This window comes from Eleginops maclovinus, chromosome 2, assembly GCF_036324505.1.
Source record: "Eleginops maclovinus isolate JMC-PN-2008 ecotype Puerto Natales chromosome 2, JC_Emac_rtc_rv5, whole genome shotgun sequence".
NCBI classification, from domain to species: domain Eukaryota; kingdom Metazoa; phylum Chordata; class Actinopteri; order Perciformes; family Eleginopidae; genus Eleginops; species Eleginops maclovinus.
The window spans coordinates 9,658,568-9,676,974 of record NC_086350.1 but is presented as its reverse complement, the minus strand read 5'-3'; the positions used below and the strand labels follow the sequence as shown (position 1 = coordinate 9,676,974).

At 39.3% G+C, this 18,407-nt stretch overlaps 1 protein-coding gene across 2 annotated transcripts in view; it reads right to left on the bottom strand.

The window, feature by feature from the left end:
- Window positions 1–1,552: 1,552 nt before the first annotated feature.
- The window catches only part of LOC134882742 (tumor protein p53-inducible protein 11-like), a 29,674-nt gene continuing 12,819 nt past the window's right edge, over window positions 1,553–18,407 (bottom strand). For both annotated transcript variants that reach the window (XM_063910655.1, XM_063910663.1), the window contains 6 exons: window positions 12,726–12,865; window positions 8,280–8,338; window positions 8,063–8,111; window positions 7,144–7,240; window positions 5,073–5,174; window positions 1,553–4,131 (listed from right to left, as the gene is read on the bottom strand). In XM_063910655.1, the coding sequence (XP_063766725.1) occupies window positions 3,998–4,131; window positions 5,073–5,174; window positions 7,144–7,240; window positions 8,063–8,111; window positions 8,280–8,338; window positions 12,726–12,854 (570 nt within the window). In that variant the 5' untranslated portion in view covers window positions 12,855–12,865 and the 3' untranslated portion in view covers window positions 1,553–3,997. The remainder of the gene's footprint in view (window positions 4,132–5,072; window positions 5,175–7,143; window positions 7,241–8,062; window positions 8,112–8,279; window positions 8,339–12,725; window positions 12,866–18,407) is intronic.

The following is an 18,407-nucleotide window of genomic DNA, read 5'->3' as shown; positions in this document are numbered from 1 at the left end:
AATACTGGTTGATGAATGAAAAAAAAAACTCTGGAGGGCTGCGATCAGATGCAGAAAAAGACCCTGGGGTCAATTTTCGCCGGACTATCCCTTTAAGTATATTTTGCTGCATGTTATTTTTGTATGCTGCTTGTCATTAGAACATATAAATACAGTTTTGGTTATGTTCCTTAAAATAATCTAAATTTACATTTTTGGAAAATAAAAAGGTTTTAAGAACACATAATAATAATGATTTGCTCCTAAAGATGCACAACATAACAGTATAACTGCTCTGCTGTTACATAATGCAAATTATACCAGAAGATGATAAACTTAGATTTGCATGTATGTGGATAAACTGTTGCTGGGTGACTCTGAAAACATTTTAAACTGCCTTTAAATGCGGCATTGTAAATGTACTTTCTGAATTACTCTTCACCACTATGCCTTTAGAAATAAACAGGACTCAATACATAAAGTGGAAAGTAAAGTTCATACACAGGGAACCATGGGAGCTTTTTGCCTATGAACAACCTTAACCACACACACATTTCCTGTGCCACACAATCTCCCCTTTCACCCTCTGCCCAAAGTGTATGTAAAGAGAGAGCACGTGGTACGGGAAAGGTTAGTTTCCCAGAAATGTGTGGTAGGCTAAACCAGGTAGATTCACATGTAAAAACCCTCTAAACAAAATACACCCAACAAAGGGTGAGATTACATACCAGTTCCCTGGTTTTATTTGTTGAGACATGTTAGACCCATATTGTTCTCTCTGTTGTGTTAGTTGAGGTATTTTGTTTAACTAAATTGTACATTTTGCTAAATGATCTCCTCTCTAAAGATTACTGCAGGTAATCGGAAAGTAACCTGTTTGAGGCTGCCAGCTAACAATACCTTTATCAATAAATGGAAGTCTCGAAAGTGTCACCCCTACTGCTTCAGTTACACAGGATGTTTTGATTGAGTGGAAAGCTTTTTTTCAAAATCACGGTTCCCCAGTATGTAGGTATGTGTCTAGCATATCCGTATGCTTGATGTAGATGATTTGTAAACCTTTTATATTCAATTTGGTACCTTCAAAAGAAATAAACTGAAACAAATATAATTAAAGTACAGTAGACGATTGAGGTGTTATCTAGCTTCTCAATAAGTAATAAAACTTCTATCAGAAATCAACACATCCTTTCATTGTTAATGAACAAATTACTCTTCAACTATTTCTGTAATTGATAAGAGGTTTAAGTATATTTTTTAAACACATAGGTTTAACAATCTGTGCTCCAGCTTCTAAAATCTGAGGATTTACTGCTTTCTTTTATCTTATAGAAGCGTAAACTAAATGTGTTTTGGTTTTAGATGACAAGAAAAACCATGCACTTTTAAGACACAATTTGGGTTAGGAAAGTCAGCTTTTTCACTATTTACAGCATTTTACCAGACAAACAATTGAGTAGTTGAGAAAACAAAATGCAGATTAATCAATAATGAAAAATAACAGTTTTTCAGGGCTCTTATACATTTTATAAAAAAGACAAGGAATAAAGATGAGTACATCAATTTTCAAGTCTTCAAAATAAACAGTAGAGTCCTTTATTTCAAACTAAATAGTGAAAATCCATAACAATTCATTTCTGAGGTATAATATATCACATATATACATAAAAACACAATGCTACAACTTGAAACAATCCGACCTGGGATCCTATTCACAACAGAACAATATATGATGGATCTAAATCAGACGGATTTAACAACCCAAGTTACTATTCCTCTAAAATGTCAAGGAAACGGCTTAGGAATGCAATATTTGGACTAATTTACGTCAGAGAACCAGGAGGATGAAAGACCCATTTCTTTGCTTCCCTTCTTCTGCCTGTCCCCCCCCAAAAAACGGCCCATCTCTCCTTAAATAACACCCATGAGAGACCTTGAACATTTCACAGGGCTGATGATTTGAGGCCTGTAGTATCGACGGAAATGGAATGAAATTTTTCTGAACTCCATAATTACCCTGCTAGTCAGGACGGAGCAGTAGGTTGGGGCACACAATGTCACTTGAGAGAGCTACATCTAATTAAACAGTGGAAGAAAAAAAAAGGATAATTACAACTTTTCAGGAGGACGGGAGACCTCACCCATGTTTCATGTTTTGCCTATCTGAACAGAGAGCTCACCCAAGTAACAAGTAACATCTGCCTTCAGAGCTGGACTCGCAACTGCTAACCCACAATCACTGCAACCTCAGGGCCACTCCCTTTGAGGGCAGGGCTGAATGTGGTCATTTGCAACAATATGGCCCACCTTTGGAGGAGGCCGACTGTATGTTTCTTGTTTGACTCAAACTGAATGTACAAAAGTAGTCAACTATTTTAACTGACCTTTAGACTGGCCTTTTTGAGTTGTTGAGATGAAAAACTAGCACTTTGGTCTCAGCTCTAAAACACTGAGCAGGGATGTTGCGTACCTGAAGGTGTGCCAAGAAGTGGGAGGTAACATAATAAATTCAACATATGGATTGGGTCAATTGATGGGTTGTATCTGTCTCATTTAGTTCACCTGCATCATAAATTAAATGTTCCTTTTTGAGGCTTATATGCATCTATTCACGACCATTAACATCTCTACTGTTTTCTTCCGCTTTGCGTTATAATTGCTACACAGCTAGAGCCATTTCTTTTGGTGGAATAAATCGCATGCATGTCAAAAAGACAAAAGTCACTTAAATACGTACAAAATAAGACACACCAAGAGAAAGATTAACCTTTGAAAACCATTTAACTAATACTGTTCCCTGTTCCGGTTCATAAGAACAACACATAATAGTAAATACTTTTATTCACATATATACAAGAAGTAGGATGCAGTGATGATGACTGTTACGTAGTTTTAAGGCTAAGTAAAAAAAGCTGTGCTACAACACTGAAGAGGAACCAGGTTTGTTTGCTCTGCACACTTACATGCTGGACTTGTGGCAATAATGTTACAGTAAAGAAGATTGTTAAAATACTTTACATATATCAGGCTAAAGTCCTACCCAGCAGCGCACTCACAACAAGGAGGGAAGTACACACTGCTTCTCTTCTACGAGTCACACATATTTATTAACGTAACATGTATTAATCTCAGTAGTTTCAATATTCTGTACACAATTCCTATTAACTTTGGTAGAACCTCTTGACTGATAGCTCATAGAATTAAAAACTAATCACTTTATCCCTGAATAATGTTTAAATTCAGCATACTTTTTGCGCAGTTTAAATCTGAATATGTGTTATGGGCATTATTGAGAGTAACAGAGGACCTTTAGGTAAGTTTCCTCAGTGTGATGACCAAGAAAACTGTAAGCAGTAAAAGCATTGTCAATAATCCAGCATTAAGCTAAGTTTTACACGAAGCACAAATGGATGCCTTTCCCCATTCAATTTGTTCAATGAAAAGGTGTCAGAGAAGCATGCAAGAGCACATATATTCAGGCTTCACTTAAGCATAGAAACAGTAGGAATTAACATGAACAGCATCAAATAAACGAGAGCACAAACTCTCGGTCCTTGTGTGTGATTAAGAAGTCAAGATGCAACTTTAGAAAACACAAAATACTGAATCTGGAAATCACGTGGCTGTACATGAACAGTGAGTGAGGTGTACTGTACAAATGAAATCATATAACTAGGTGACACAATGCACTACAAACTGCTAGCTCCTTTGTAATAACGGCACTCAGAATGGCACAAAGGAGGAATGTGTGTCAAGAGGGGCTTGACCTCAAAGCCCAGTGAAAGAGAAATTCACTTCCACCATGGGGTCTCTCGTTCTTGTTGCAGAGTCTGGAATGTGAGACTGTGCTCATCTGTTAAATACTGGGGGGTACAATAGGCGAGGTCCCATGGAAAGGGGGCATTCACTGGCAAAGTAATGCTCCAAGCCCCAATCAAATAATATTCCAAACCTTCTGACCTCTTGTTAGTGATCTGTGCTCAGCTGTCCCCCTCCCTGAAAGAATCACACAGAGCACTCAGATCTTTTTCGGCTTGCGGCCCAGGTGGTAGTAGTAAGCCATGGTGACCACCAGGAAGAGCACCCGGCTGACGAGCAGGAGCATGGCGGCGTTGGGCAGGATGCCAAGCTCGATTAAAGTGATGGATGTCACTGAAAACACAGAACAACATCTTGTGCTGTTAATAGGATGTTTACACCGTTATTCATATTATTATTTTTTTATATTAACTTCTGGAAATGTAATCATTAAGGAGGTTTTGTTCATCTGTTTTTTTTAAACAATACTCGCCCGCATGTACATTAAGAGAGCAGTGTATTCCTGCAATTGTCAGTGCGTGTTAGATAAATTCAGTGTCAATCAAGGGTATCATTTTTAAGTTCCAAAAGAGTGTTAGTTGATGAGTAATAACACAAAGACATACTTTAATTTTAAGAAACGTGCATAAGCAAAAGCTGAAGCCTGACATTAGCTTTACTTTCCCTTGAAGTACGAAAGGTGTCCGCTTTCACTCTCCCTTCACTTTAACTTAGATTATTCTATTGTACATAAGGGACAATGCACACTAATAAATACACGTTGTACAAAAAAGAAAATACAGGATGAGGCAAACTATGTTTTGTTCTCATCTCAAGGCCCTTGCTATAAATCAATCAGAGCAAAAACAAAAAAGGGCATGAAGTTTGAAAGACTTCCTAAAATACATTAGATGAAAAACCAAAACAGGGAATCTTTGCACTGCATCTGCTTCAGAAAGAGGTCTCTTCAGTTCCAGCAGCAACAAGGGGAATGGTTCATGAGACCAAACGCAGTTTAAATATACATATGGGCCTGTGAGTGCTGTTTTAAGATACAGTTGATAACATGTAAACACTTCCTTTAAAATAATACACATCTGTGACTCCACACTTTGAACACAAGAGGGCACTATCAGCACATCCATTTACAGCGTTCTGTAGTAAAACCAATTCTGAGCTGTTGTCTTAACTCAGTCACTATAAAAGTGAGATACTGATTTATAACAGCTATGAAAAAAAAAAGGATATAGCTCATAAAATAGCTGTACAATAATGTAATGGAGGAATGTAATCACCTAGAAACTGGACAGCAAAGTAGCACGCTTCACTGAGCAGAGTCCACTGGATGACGATCTTCTCTGCTGTGTAGAGACCATTCCAGATGATGAGGGCCAGGCCTGAAAAAATATGTGATAAAAAGGAATTTATAGGTTTTGGAGCATGGGAAAGAAAACAAAATGAAACTCAGGAAAGAAGAAGAACTCCTACACGTCCCAGAGTGATTACATAAACAGAGGTACTATACTGTACTGATCCAGTCCATGTATACAAAGGTACATCAATACATTATATTGATATAGTACAGCTATTTTTTTAAATTCCTCCAGGTACAATAAGCGCTAGTCATGTCTTTTCTCTACATTTACCTCTCCAGCCTTATAATTTGTCTTTGGTCATAGCTGGTATGTCAATTTATGTGTAAGTATATTGAGATCTAGTAAAAACAAATACACAGTCAAATGCTCTGTACACAATAGGCCAATGAAGGTGGAGCTGTAAACTGTGATGCCACATGCTCACGGTGATAATTGGCCTATTGATTTCCTTGAATGTCCCGACTCATTGATTGTGATCAACGCTTGTGCTCAATCATTTTAATCCCTGCCATTCTTCCAGTTCATTTCCCTGTATTTCAGTCCCACCCACCCACACAAACATGGTGAGGCGATGGAAATGGACAGGGGGTGGGCAGAAAAGGTGGGAGGGCTGATGGACGGTCTCCCCTTCCCCGCCAGGTTCCATCTGTGTGGCAGATGAGACCCCATCCATCGTCCCTTTTTATACCGCTCCTCGTCTTGGAAGATATCATCCATTTCCTTTGCTAATCCCCACCGCCCTGCTGACATTTAAACAAAGCACCTCTTCGGTAGGCCTTGTTAGATTGAGAGCTGCTTCATTCATAGTTTCCTCCTCACAGTCATATGTTTGAGCTTTTATCTCCTCAGGTAATGCAGTCATCATGCAGAGGATTTTTAATTATTTGTCAGATTTTATATTGGTTCAAATGTATGTATTTATGCTTAAAAAGTGAGGGAGGAGGAAATATATCAGATCTAATCTATATGTTGTGCTTGTGTGTCTATAAAAGGTGTAATGCTGATGTAAATAATAATCACTAAGCTGGTTATTAAGTGAATGCTAAGCCTTTGCTCTCACCATTCTGTATTTCCCTGCTTACTTTCCCATTAAAAATTAACCTGTGTGCCTCTCTGCTACTGTCGCATCACAAACCCTCATCACTAACTGAGTGGCTGACTCACCGGCTTGTCTCCAATCCCTCAGACTAAGTAGCCTATTTAAATAAAATGAAAAAACTGTAACTGCCTGGCATATTTATTTCCACGATTGACTCCTGTGGCACAGAGGAGCAACAAAAAAACTAAATGTATTGCTTGATACAGACAGTGAGCTGCTACAGTGTATTGTGGAATAATACACTGCCTCTTCTCTTAGTTTCCGGTCACACACACACACACACACACACACACACACACACACACACACACACACACACACACACACACACACACACACACACACACACACACACACACACACACACACACACACACACACACACACACACACACACACACACACACACACACACACACACACACACACACACACACACACACACACACACACACACACTACATACACTGTCCTGCCTGCCATCATTGGGCTCCCACCGGATTTAGATCTGATATATGAGGCCAGTGAGGCGACTGGAGCCCTTTCTGTGCATTCTTGAGAATTGGTCTCTGTCAAGTTGTTATTTAGTGAACAAAACATAGAGGAACTGAATACAATTACACAGCCTTTTTTTGCAGCCTTAAGGGATGCCTTGGAAGAAGAAAAGAGCTTTTTGTACTTCATCTGAATGTATGTGTGTGAACTGTAATGAATGCATTATCACAAAAGACCATGTGCAGATGAGCAGTGTACATTTTTGTGAATGTATACATTAAAATGGTGTGTTAGCATCCTTGTAGCACAGTGAATTAACTCCCACATGCATAGCTGCGGTTTAATCACTGTGCTGCAGATATGCATCAGGAAGCTTGAATGGAAGTGAAGACTTACTAAGCAGTGCTCCTCCATAAAGGCGGATGGAGAGGCTAGTTGTGGAGAGCTCCTCCTCAAAAACAACCTCATATAGCTGGTTAGGAAACACCAGGGCCTGTGTAGGGACACAAAGCACAACACAGTCTGTCTTATTACCACAACAGAATTATGTCTTCCACAAATGCCCCCAAAATGCACTGACAAAGTCTTCCTTTTTGTGAGTTGGACTCACTTTATGATCCAAACACTGGGGGCATTGAGGTGCAACAAAGATGGAGCTGTGTCTCCAGATGTCCCTCTCTGATAAGATGGGAAAGAATCTACAGTAACCTCCTGCTGGGTTTGCATAATGGGATTTTCCTTCCTTTGACAATGAGAGTTTTTTGTTCTTTAATTACTGTACAACGGTTGTTTTTTAAATCAAAAAACATTCACAAATGAGTGAACATGTTTTAGTATTGAATGGATGGATTCCCTTTCCTGTGATGATGATGATTACAGCCTGAGGTTCTTCATTGTGTTACACTTACAAGAGAAGGAGTGTACTATATATTACTAACCATAATTTAATGCTGCATATATTTATTTTTTATATTAAAAGGGAAATGTATATAATATAATATATATATACTGTATATAAAGATATATGTATTAGAATTATTCGCACCATTTCAACACAGAGTGCCCATAAAATAATGCATTCAATTATCTGCAGGAAACACCGATCAAGAGAAAAATGCTAATTTAAAATGTGATTTAATCCATGTGAATTCAGTTTATTTTAAAATGCAAATGATTAGCTAAGAACATAATAAACGTACTATTTCAGATTTTAGAAATGAATCTATGAATCCTTTAAAAAAACAATTGTATGATATGTTTAATTAATTCAATTCATAGACACAGTTTAAGAAACACTGATTTAAGCAACACTTACCATCACTGCCATGACTGTGAACCCCACTGCGGAGATGAGTATCCACACCCTTCAAAGAAAGACAGACATTACATGACGTCGTTCCTGTGAGAAATATCTATTGTGCTTTTGTTTTGTCAGAGTTTACAACATGTTAGACTTTACTGGAAGTGACACACAGCTGACCTCACACAGTCCGCTGGGTTAACTGTAAGCTGCTGAGCTTTTGAAATCTCACCTCAGGCCGATGGGCTCCCGCACCGCAAACTTCAACTCATTTCCGAGCATCTGACTGATCTGTGAGTGAAATAGGTAAGACAAAAGGAAAAAGGGAACTTAGTCCTGAGAAGGGAAATGTAAAAGCAATCAAGACATCTTAACAGAAATCTATTATGACAGCCTTCAACAAAGCACAGCATAACGAAGAGTAAAGTGCTCCGTACGCAGGTGCTCTTCATGCTGCCAACACATCTGCAGAGAGCTATTGGAAATGAAATAACCAAAATGATGGGGAGAAAGAAAAGAGGTTGAGTGTTGTTAATTAAAGACTTTGACTGTCTACGCTGCCTTAATCATCCTCCGATGAGTCAGAGGGTATGTCATAACATTATATTGCAGTCAATTCTGGATGAATACCTAACAAGTAGGTGCATGCCAGAAGGGAAACCTAATTTGCTATAAATTAACTTAATCCTAGCAACACGAACACCACGCATTACTCAATTCATAGACTGAGGGCCTGAAGTAGGAGAAGTATTTGACAAATTAAAAGCAAAGATTTATTCTTGTTGAATAGAAAATAACTGTTAAACTCTTAATATTTCCTTAAAAGCCAGAATAATCAATCATGTAGCTAAAAGACTTAGCAAGGATAAGCTTCTCACATCACTGATAAGATGCAAGAAGACGCTGGAATGCTGTTAAACGGTGACATGTTCTCTGCTTCAACAGCCACTTATATATTCATCTCTGAAAAACTGAAATATGAATGCAGGCACACTCTTCGGCTCCCTTTCGGTTAAGTCTGATATTACCAGAACTTTTCCTCTATAACTATCTGACGGCATGATGCACGATGTTGTGACACATCACATCATCACATCATAAATTGAAACACAGGAAATGTATCAATGACACATTTGACAAACAATGAATAACCCACAATAAGTCATTTATCCAAACTCAAGCTTCTAAGATTGAACATTTTCTGATTGAGTCATTGTGAATATCTTTGCTTTTTCAGACCGCCAGTCAACATGAAGTATTGGGCTCTGTCAAATTCAGCTGGCAATTTCTCCCAATTCTCTGACATCGTTTGGACTAAAAGCAGCAGGTTTGTCAGTAATCAGTATAATTGTGCTTTGGATGCAAATGAGCTAGATCTCACGAGAAAGAAAAGTAAATAAATTGCCTAAACCGTCATACAGCATGCCATGTGTGTACTGTATTTCTCTGCCAAAGATATACAATGAAAAGAGGCATCAATGTGTATCTGTGTGTATGTTATATCAGCATATGAAGAGAGACCTGAGCACTGATTAGTCAAAGTCGAAGTCAAAGTCCACTTTATTGTCAGAGTTTCCACATGTGTTATACATAAAGAACATTGAAATACCGTTTCTGGCAGTCCCACAGTGCAAATATAAAAGAACATATAACATAAAAAGATAAGAGCCTAGAAAAAAAGGGTGGGTAAAAAGGGGTATACAAAACAAAAACTAAGTAATATATACATATGTTAGACACAATTAACACAGTTTGACGGAAGCGCAAGTAGCTTTTGCACGTCAGGAGGATATTAGCTCAGAATTGTTGCTGACAAATTTAGATTTTGGTCTAAAATATAAAAGCATATGGAGGTTCCTAAACTATTTCCAGACCAACCACACAGAGGGCAAGAAAAAATGTATCCTTTTTTCTGCCTGACGGTTACCCAGAGAGACAAAACATATGCTGTTTGGCTGTAAAGTTGTGTTCTATCGACCAAAATCCTTCAGGTCTTATCACTCCTCTCACATGAACGAGTTTCCTTCCCCATCAAACACGTCTTCCTTAATAAACTTTCTGTCTGAGAAGATGAACGGTTTTCTCTCCAGCAGTGTTTAGAGATGAGTCACTATCAATTAGAATTATGCTTTGGCTGTGAAATGTCAGAGTGAATGAAACAAAATCATTTGTGTCTTTTTTTTAGAAAGATAAGAGTCATGGGTTTTGCTTTCTATCATTCCCCACTGTGTACTGTAATTATTACAGAGCACTGCAACAGGAACACAAATGTATTCAGTCGTATCACATCATGAGAAAAAACTGCATGAATTGAGTGAATTTAATGTCTAAAATATCAAATATTACAATGAGTGGGGGAGGGAAATATAAAGAATATTAAAAAGATGTTGTGGTTTAAGAATTTATATTGTTTATGTATATCTATAACACATACATTAGACATGTCGTCATCTGTGACTTATCAGGTGGCTTTGTTTTGCAAATTTTCGTTATCCACATTACTTATGCCAAGCCCATATGGAGTGATACCAATGGCCTGACATTTCATGATGTCCAAAATAGAAGAGAGGTTTATAAAAAGGTTTAATGTGTTCTAGATGAAATGGAGAAAAAAGGATTCTCTGTGTTGTTCTTTTTTTAAGATGCTTATATAATTCCTTTCGCCCATGGCTGGTGCTGACTTTTCATATCATAGCAGACACCTTAAAGAAGATATCCTTGAAGTTAAACTAAAAGAGTGGCACACTACAGCATCTCTTTTTGCACTGCGGCTGAAGTGTCTGTACAGGAATGTGTCGGTGCCAGCTGTGATCACGTGACCAGGTGAATCAGCCTTCCTGTGCCATGGTTTCAGGGGCGGTTTTTGACAGGAACACATAAATATTCATGACTGGCATGAGAAATACTCAAAGGGAAATGAGCGTCGACTGACGGCACAGACTTGGCTTGGGGGTGGGGGTAGAGCGGAAAGGAGTTGGGGAGAGAATGAGAAACAGGAAAAGGAAGAAATGCACAATGTTGTTTGTGATGATAGACGCTGAATCACAGTTGCTATAGCCTTGTCGTCAGTCATTTATATACAGCAAACAAAGGGCAACTCAGCTAGTGTTCAAGACAAATATTAAGGAGTAGTATAGGAAGTATAATCTCTTATTCAACATTTAGTTTTCCTTTAGGTTATGTAAGCAGTGTAGTCACATTATGCCGATAATATCAACATTTCATACGTCTCTGTGGGATTCGTCTGGGACTCAAAATAAATATACAAAACACTGAGGTATGCCTTATCTGTGAAAGCCTGTGCTCAAGCTTGGTTGTTGGTTTTTGACATGAACACTAAAGCAGTGTACCAGTGGTCTAAAGCAGCCAAAGGGCAATATTTCTCACAGTTGTACTCTCACATATTTTAGCACAGAAGCCTCACTCTCACTGAAAATAAGAAATATGAACAGAATTATTTTAAGGTGTAAAAGAGGCAGGAAGACACAGTCAGCCGACTGCAGGAGTCCTTCCTTTCTTTGTTTACAGGGACTACAGGGATAAAGTGGACTATTTCCCCTCCAACTCCTGCTATGCAGCTATCTTTCAGATCCCATGGGTCTCTTTCCCACGAACACTTGTTGCAAGGACACATAGAACAACTTAAGAGTAACAACACAATGCAGCACATGTTAAGGGCAACAATTCAGTTTTCTAAAGTAGGGTCATTGCCATAGTTAAATAACGAAAGCCTCCTTCTTCAAACAACAATAGACCAAAAGTATTGCGTTGCTATACTTTGCATAGACTGTTGCTGGATCGCCATTAAGATATATTGGATGTTGTGGCATTTATTGTCTCCTTCTCCATCAGTACGCTTCGTGAGAGGGATCTAAGTGGCAGATGTCCGGGTTAAGCTCCTTGCTAAAACATTGAGAGAGAAAACAAACACTCAGAAGGGCTGAGAAATGGGGGCGTCTTCTCCTCACGAGCTATCAGTCACCAACGTATGCCTGCTCCCTTCTGCTCTGTTCCCTTCTCCCACTTGCCTGATTAATATTTCAGCGAGGAACAGCTTTGCCTATGCTCATTCTAATGCAATCGTATAAAAAAAGTAATCTTAGGGATCTTGATATAATCCCTTCTGAAATGGAACAAAACATCATTGTCAGATTGCAGCTGCACAGCTCAATGTGCATGAATATATAGATGTGTTTTTCTGTCTCCTGTCACGAACCAGCATTAGGCCATTGTGTTGTGGTAAACACAGCACTGTGCACTGTGTATATGAGTGGGTAAATACATGCGAGGCAGGAATATACTACATGAGAGGCATAAGGCAAGGGAATCTCTCAGGGGAGTCAGTCACATCTCAGTGGAGCTCATGGGATACGTGATCTAGATTCACTGAAGCATGAGGAGCAAATGCACACAACGGGACACTATGAGAACGATCAGCCAATTAGCAACCATTTGTGGCTTTTAAAAAGTAATCCATAGCTCTGCTCAGGGTTAATGAATGCATCTGTGATCGAGGGCCATTTCTGCTGCAATATCATCCGTGGTTTAACACATGTGCCTGCAAGTATAACTAAGGTGCTGGTTATACTAATGAAACGCATATTTGCTTTTGTCCTCTGCCTTACCGCCCATGTTGAATAAAATGACATGAACTCCAAATACTATAACTTAATCTGACCTTTGAGCGGTGCACTTCACCATCATCGTCCTCACCACCGACTCCGAGTATCTTCCGGCTCTTCAGGCGGCTTATGAGGTCAGTCTGACTGTGCTTCTTCATCAGAGGAGGGTGAGGTTTAGACGACATGGTGCACACACCTGACAAAAAAAGAAAGTAAAGAGGAACATTATTGGAATAATTCAGAAGGTAAGCAGTGTGTGAGGCAGTACTGTTGGGGGAAATAAATAATATAAAGAAAGAGAAAAATAGGAAAGAAATGGAAAACATAATTTTTTGTCTCTCTGATATTATTCCCTCTTTTGAAGGAGATACCTATTTACAGCACAGGCAGGAAGGGCTATCTACCAATCTAACAGTATTCCCTTTGAGGACCATACTTATATAACACAATTTCACAAGACAGGTCTAGCAAATAGAGGCAACCTATTAAACCTTGCTCTCAAGTCAGATTGGAGGCAGGAGGCAGACATCCTCTGGGTCTGCTGGGAGGTCAGCAGTCACAGGTGCCTCAGCAAAAAGCCAATGGATCTGATAGAAACAGGTTATTGCTGCTGTCACACACACATCACTGACAAGTGTATAGATAGCTTCTTTCTGAGTGTCTCTCCGTCCATATTGATCCAGTTCCACCGACAACGTGTGACATTTACGTCGCATTTGAAAGGAATACGCCATGGGGTTTATTTCGACTATGATATCATCATCCATTTTCTTTCATTTTCTGTAGTTTGGCACAGTTCCCAGTTTAAGCTCTCAGCATAACGTTTTTTATCCCCACATGCTGCTGTGATTAAAAAACACCAAAGCTTCACTGTTGCACAGCCAGTCAGCTTTGATAGCTTTTTAATTAATATAACATTTGCTTCAGAAATAAAAAAAAATGCCTATCCTTTTTTTTTTAATCAGACAACCATTTTACAATAAAGTCTTGAATGTTGCAGCTATTTAGAAGTAATAGTCATCCAGTATGGTTCACTTCTTTCAATTTGTTAAAGACTGTCCCATTATTAACAACATTTAAAACATTTTTGATCTATGCATTCAGAGAATCATTTCTTAGATGCATAGAAATGAAAAATGACTGTAAATCACAATCATAGACATTCATTTTTCGTTAATGTTCTGCCTATGGGGTTTGCTAACTGGGATATCAGGATACAGAGCTTTGGTCCTATTGATCAACATTAATGAGAGCATGTGGATTTAAGGGGGACAAACAAAAATCAAATCAAAGGGATCATCAATGACTCAATAGTGTAACCTCCACTCTGGTTCAACTGGAGGGACGAGACATGTGTGTGCACATGCAAACAATGGAAAAACTGATGGCTAATCCATGAACTAATACTCTAGAAGTGTTATTGAAAGACTCAGGAAAAAGGAGAACTCACTGCAAACAGAGTGTGTTGTCCCGAGGAATGGAAAACAAACAACAATCAGAGCTGCCAGGTCACAAAGTGCTCAGTTTCCAACAATCAGGAAGTGTGTCATCACAGTGAGAGCCATATAGTACGCAAATAAGCACTGTTGTTTTATTTACGGCACAGCTAGTTTTAAAATAAACAGGTTGAAAAACGTACAGCGTTTCATTACAAGAAACCAGTGGCACAGGTTTGGCATATTTCCGATTTTGGTGATAGCTCAGTCAGAGAGGAGTTGACAATATCAGTATTTTAAATGTGATGATTTGTTGCTTCTCCTTCATGTAGTCAAATATAAGGAAGAGTAACTCACAATGCAAATAAACACATGCAGCAGCCACACCTGCACAGCATTACATTGTAAGGTCTTCCTGTGACATTGTTCTCCTCATCCCCCCATTTCCTTCTTTGAAATGTTTTTTTTCTGGAACAAACAGGTGGGAAATAGAAAGTGGGCTAATCTGTCTGTGATACAAATAGTAAGGCTCAACAACATTCCCTTGTCTTGGTAATCATACGTAGGCCAGGAGCGGTCAGTAAAGGTTACGCAGCATGTGTTCAGACTGCTGTTGTCAAAGATTCCTGTTGGACTCCCACACAGAGCAGGAGCCACCATACTGTCTCTTTACTGTAATTATCACCAAGAAGAGGAAGAGGACAGAGCAAAGAACAAAGAAAAACTTTGGACCTTCTTTCCACAAAGTTTGCTGTGATAATACATCACAGAGCTAGACACAGACAGCTTGTTTGAGTATGACGTGTCATTATCAGATCAATTAGACTGCCATCAGATTCAGAAAAAAAGCCAACTCTCTGCAATCTGCTTAATTTATTACATCCTTTTCAATGTGATGATTGCATTTTCATTTGCTATTAAGGATGCTATTTTTTTCTTAATGATTGCCGACCCTTGTTAAGCGATCATTAACTGTTAAAAGACACGATTAGTGCTTTGCATGCAGGGGACTGTGATCAAAGTGCCTCACAAGCGGCCAAGCTGCAACAATAACCCATGGACAGACTGAATTTATCCATCATTAATTGCCAGCTGCAGTGTAAGCACAAAACAGGAAACTGGGTCCCCGGTAGACCTGGCCAGGAAAGTTATCAGCCATGATGTTGCAAGCATTGTCATGGACACAGGCAGCCACTTCCCCGGTATGTCTTAACCGCATTAATTTAAATAGCTGCTGGGTTGTCAGCTGTGGGCCTGCCTTGCATAACTTTATTCTGTATGGTTTCCGCTAGTGTATTGAAAGTTTGGTGGCCTGCTGTGTCTGAAGTCAGTGAGGCTATAGCTGTGAACGTGGCATTGCAGTGTGTGCACAGTTTATACGCTGGTGAATAAATGCAACAACCCGAGCCAAGCTCCCTGTGTCTCGCTGGCCACCTGTTGATTCAAGTAAAGGAGTTAACCCTGAAGTTTGCAACCATCCTGGCTCAGCCTCATTAAGGTGGGCTAACCTTTAAGCTGGACAAGCTATTCAACTTAGGTGAGAAGCTGCTCCTCTGAGTTTTAGCCCCAATCAGTCAAAATCACTAGTGTCTGTTAAAAGCTAATACTTAACAGGCTAATTGCTATACCAAGGATGAAATATATTCTTCATCTCTACTTCCATAATCCTTCCTTATACAAGCGGCTACTGGTTTTCTACAACCTCCCCATCCACAGAGAAACAGGCAAGTTGTCCTCCCAGCTTTCATAGCCACATGTCAGGGCTTGTCTGACACGCTAAGAAGAAGCATGCATTGCATAACCTCGCTCTAAATGACGCAAAATTGGCGTTATGGCCTCCTGAATGTTTATCTGCTCCAACAGAATCGGTTATTATGCAAGGAATAAGATGGTGGGAAAATGACACATAAAAGAGCATTGCTTGTCTCTCCATTAGAAATGTACCATTGCTACTTGACTTGCCAGAGTAATGCTGATGCAGTTGCCTGGCAACGGCCAATGAACCAATCGCTTCCTAATTACCGAAAGCATCTTTCATGATTGAAACCAACTTTGATTACGGGGTCTCTACTGACAGCCACTAGTGTCTCCAATATCATCCTCGTTGCAATGATATTTTAGGAAAGATGAACACACTTTGATCTGTGTTCAGTCAACTGGAGAGAACATTTCCTGATGAGGGGCTTCTTATCAGCTTAAAAACTTAACGAGAGGAACTATCTAACCTGGATGATGAACGCAAAGTCAAAGCTGACGATGAGGATAATGCACGAAGTGAGTTAAATAATGAATTATTGAGAGTGCTGGAAAGGATGAATAAAGAGAAGCTGAATTCAAGAGCAGACCAACTGAGACAGCAGTCCACTTTCAGGCAACCCAGAGTTAAAGTACACAGAAAATGTACCAAGATAGTTTCAAGATTGAAAAGACAAGTGTGAAAAGGTGTTTTACTTTAAAGGTCTCCTTCTTTGATGCATTAAATATATTTACCTTGGAATATAGACTACGATTATTGAGCGAGGATGTCCTTTTTTAAAGTCTCAAAACATTATAGTGCCGCGAAAGGGAAAACAGCTATCTACAAATGTGCTAATAGTACCCTATCTGCATCTGTGGAACCATTCAACCATTCATTCATTGCTTAAGAGAACAGAGTAATGGCAATAATGACGGATCCTAATTTAAGATTTGCTCATTTGAAAATTACATAGCAATTACAACTTCTCCAGCATCCGAAAATACCTCCGGAACAATTTTCATCTCAGCAAGACAAGAACTCCACCAATAATCCGTGCAAGGGGGTAATTTGATATATATAATAATAGGGGTACTTTTCTAGAAGACACGGCTATTTATGGAGTAATTGTTTAAAAAGGGAATGCTTATTCTGTACTTAAAATTTTGAATGGGAATTTAAAACACCCTGACTAAAATCTGAAACACACCCAGGAAAAAAGAAAAGGTACATAAAGAAGGTATATTTGCAGATTTCTCAAAGCTTTGCATTTGTTATAATGACATGCACATAATACACTCAAGAAGCCTCAAGGGAACGACCAGTGATATATGCTGGACCGCCTGCTATTGATTCAGTCTGCAGAGATCGGTGATCGTGCATGTATTCGCAGAATATCGATGCATTTATCTCCCAGAGAGAGAGGGAACAGCGTCGTAGCACCAAGAACATATCAATTGATCCGTGTGAGTGTTGGAGGATATCAGATGTGGAGTTAAGAATGAACCAAAAGCAGCAAGAATATGAGCAGAAATCAGTACCCTTTCTATTCCTTTGTCATGGTTTTATGACATGTGCTATGAAAACGAAAAGCTGCTTAACATAGGAGGAAGATTTTGAGGGAAAGGTGCAAACTCCCTGAGAGATCTCCGGTAAGGAAGGAGAAAGAAAAAAGTAATTGTATCAGAAGAACAAAGCAGAGTGGGTGTGGAGGAGCAACTGTGAACGAATGTGTTACTCAAAATAAGAAAGCCGTTTCTTCAGCCTGCTCATCTCGTCCTCTTTTCCATAATAACGTTAGCCACCGTTACCCAGGACCCTCTAAATCCCCTTACCAGCATGTTTGGGATATCTTAGCATCAACATATAGTGCCAGGAGTAGATTAAAGAAACAACACTTCTATTGATCAGACTCCCGCAACAAGTGTGAGCAGTTCATGCTCCATGAAACGTCTGTCTCATGAGCCCACTCAGAATAATTGACTGACCTTTGGACCGGGGAAGACTGAGGCACGAGTTTTCCTTGATGCAATCCAACATAACTGAAAAGTGCCAAGGGGCAAGTGGAGCTTAGAAATTGCAGGACTCCACTTTAAAGCCTAAGTCAGCCTTTCAACAACAACCTTGGAAACCTACCCAACAGTGACAAAATTATTAACAACCACTTCCTTCAGGATCTCTTCTGCAGCCCTATGAAAAATTGTGATCCGAACCGAAGGTGGCAACCGTGTTTTGAACAGGAGCAGCATGAAATGTGGAATTGGCCTTGTTTACCCAGACCACGTGTCATGCATTGAGGTCTGTTCCAAGCTATGGGCCTACAGCCAAAGCCTTACCTCATTTTGATTATTTTATTTGCTCACAATTCATAACTGAAAAGCAAACAGCTCAGAGAACGTTGTGAAGTGCATTGTGTAATCTCACTGCTTTCAAGTTCGTACTATTTCTGTAACAGATAAAAGCTTTATTGTTTTCTGATCCTTGGTGCTGTCTTCTATCAGAGCTGCAATTAAGTCCATTTATTGTCACAATGTTGACAACTAATTCAAAACTGAATGCTGATGCAC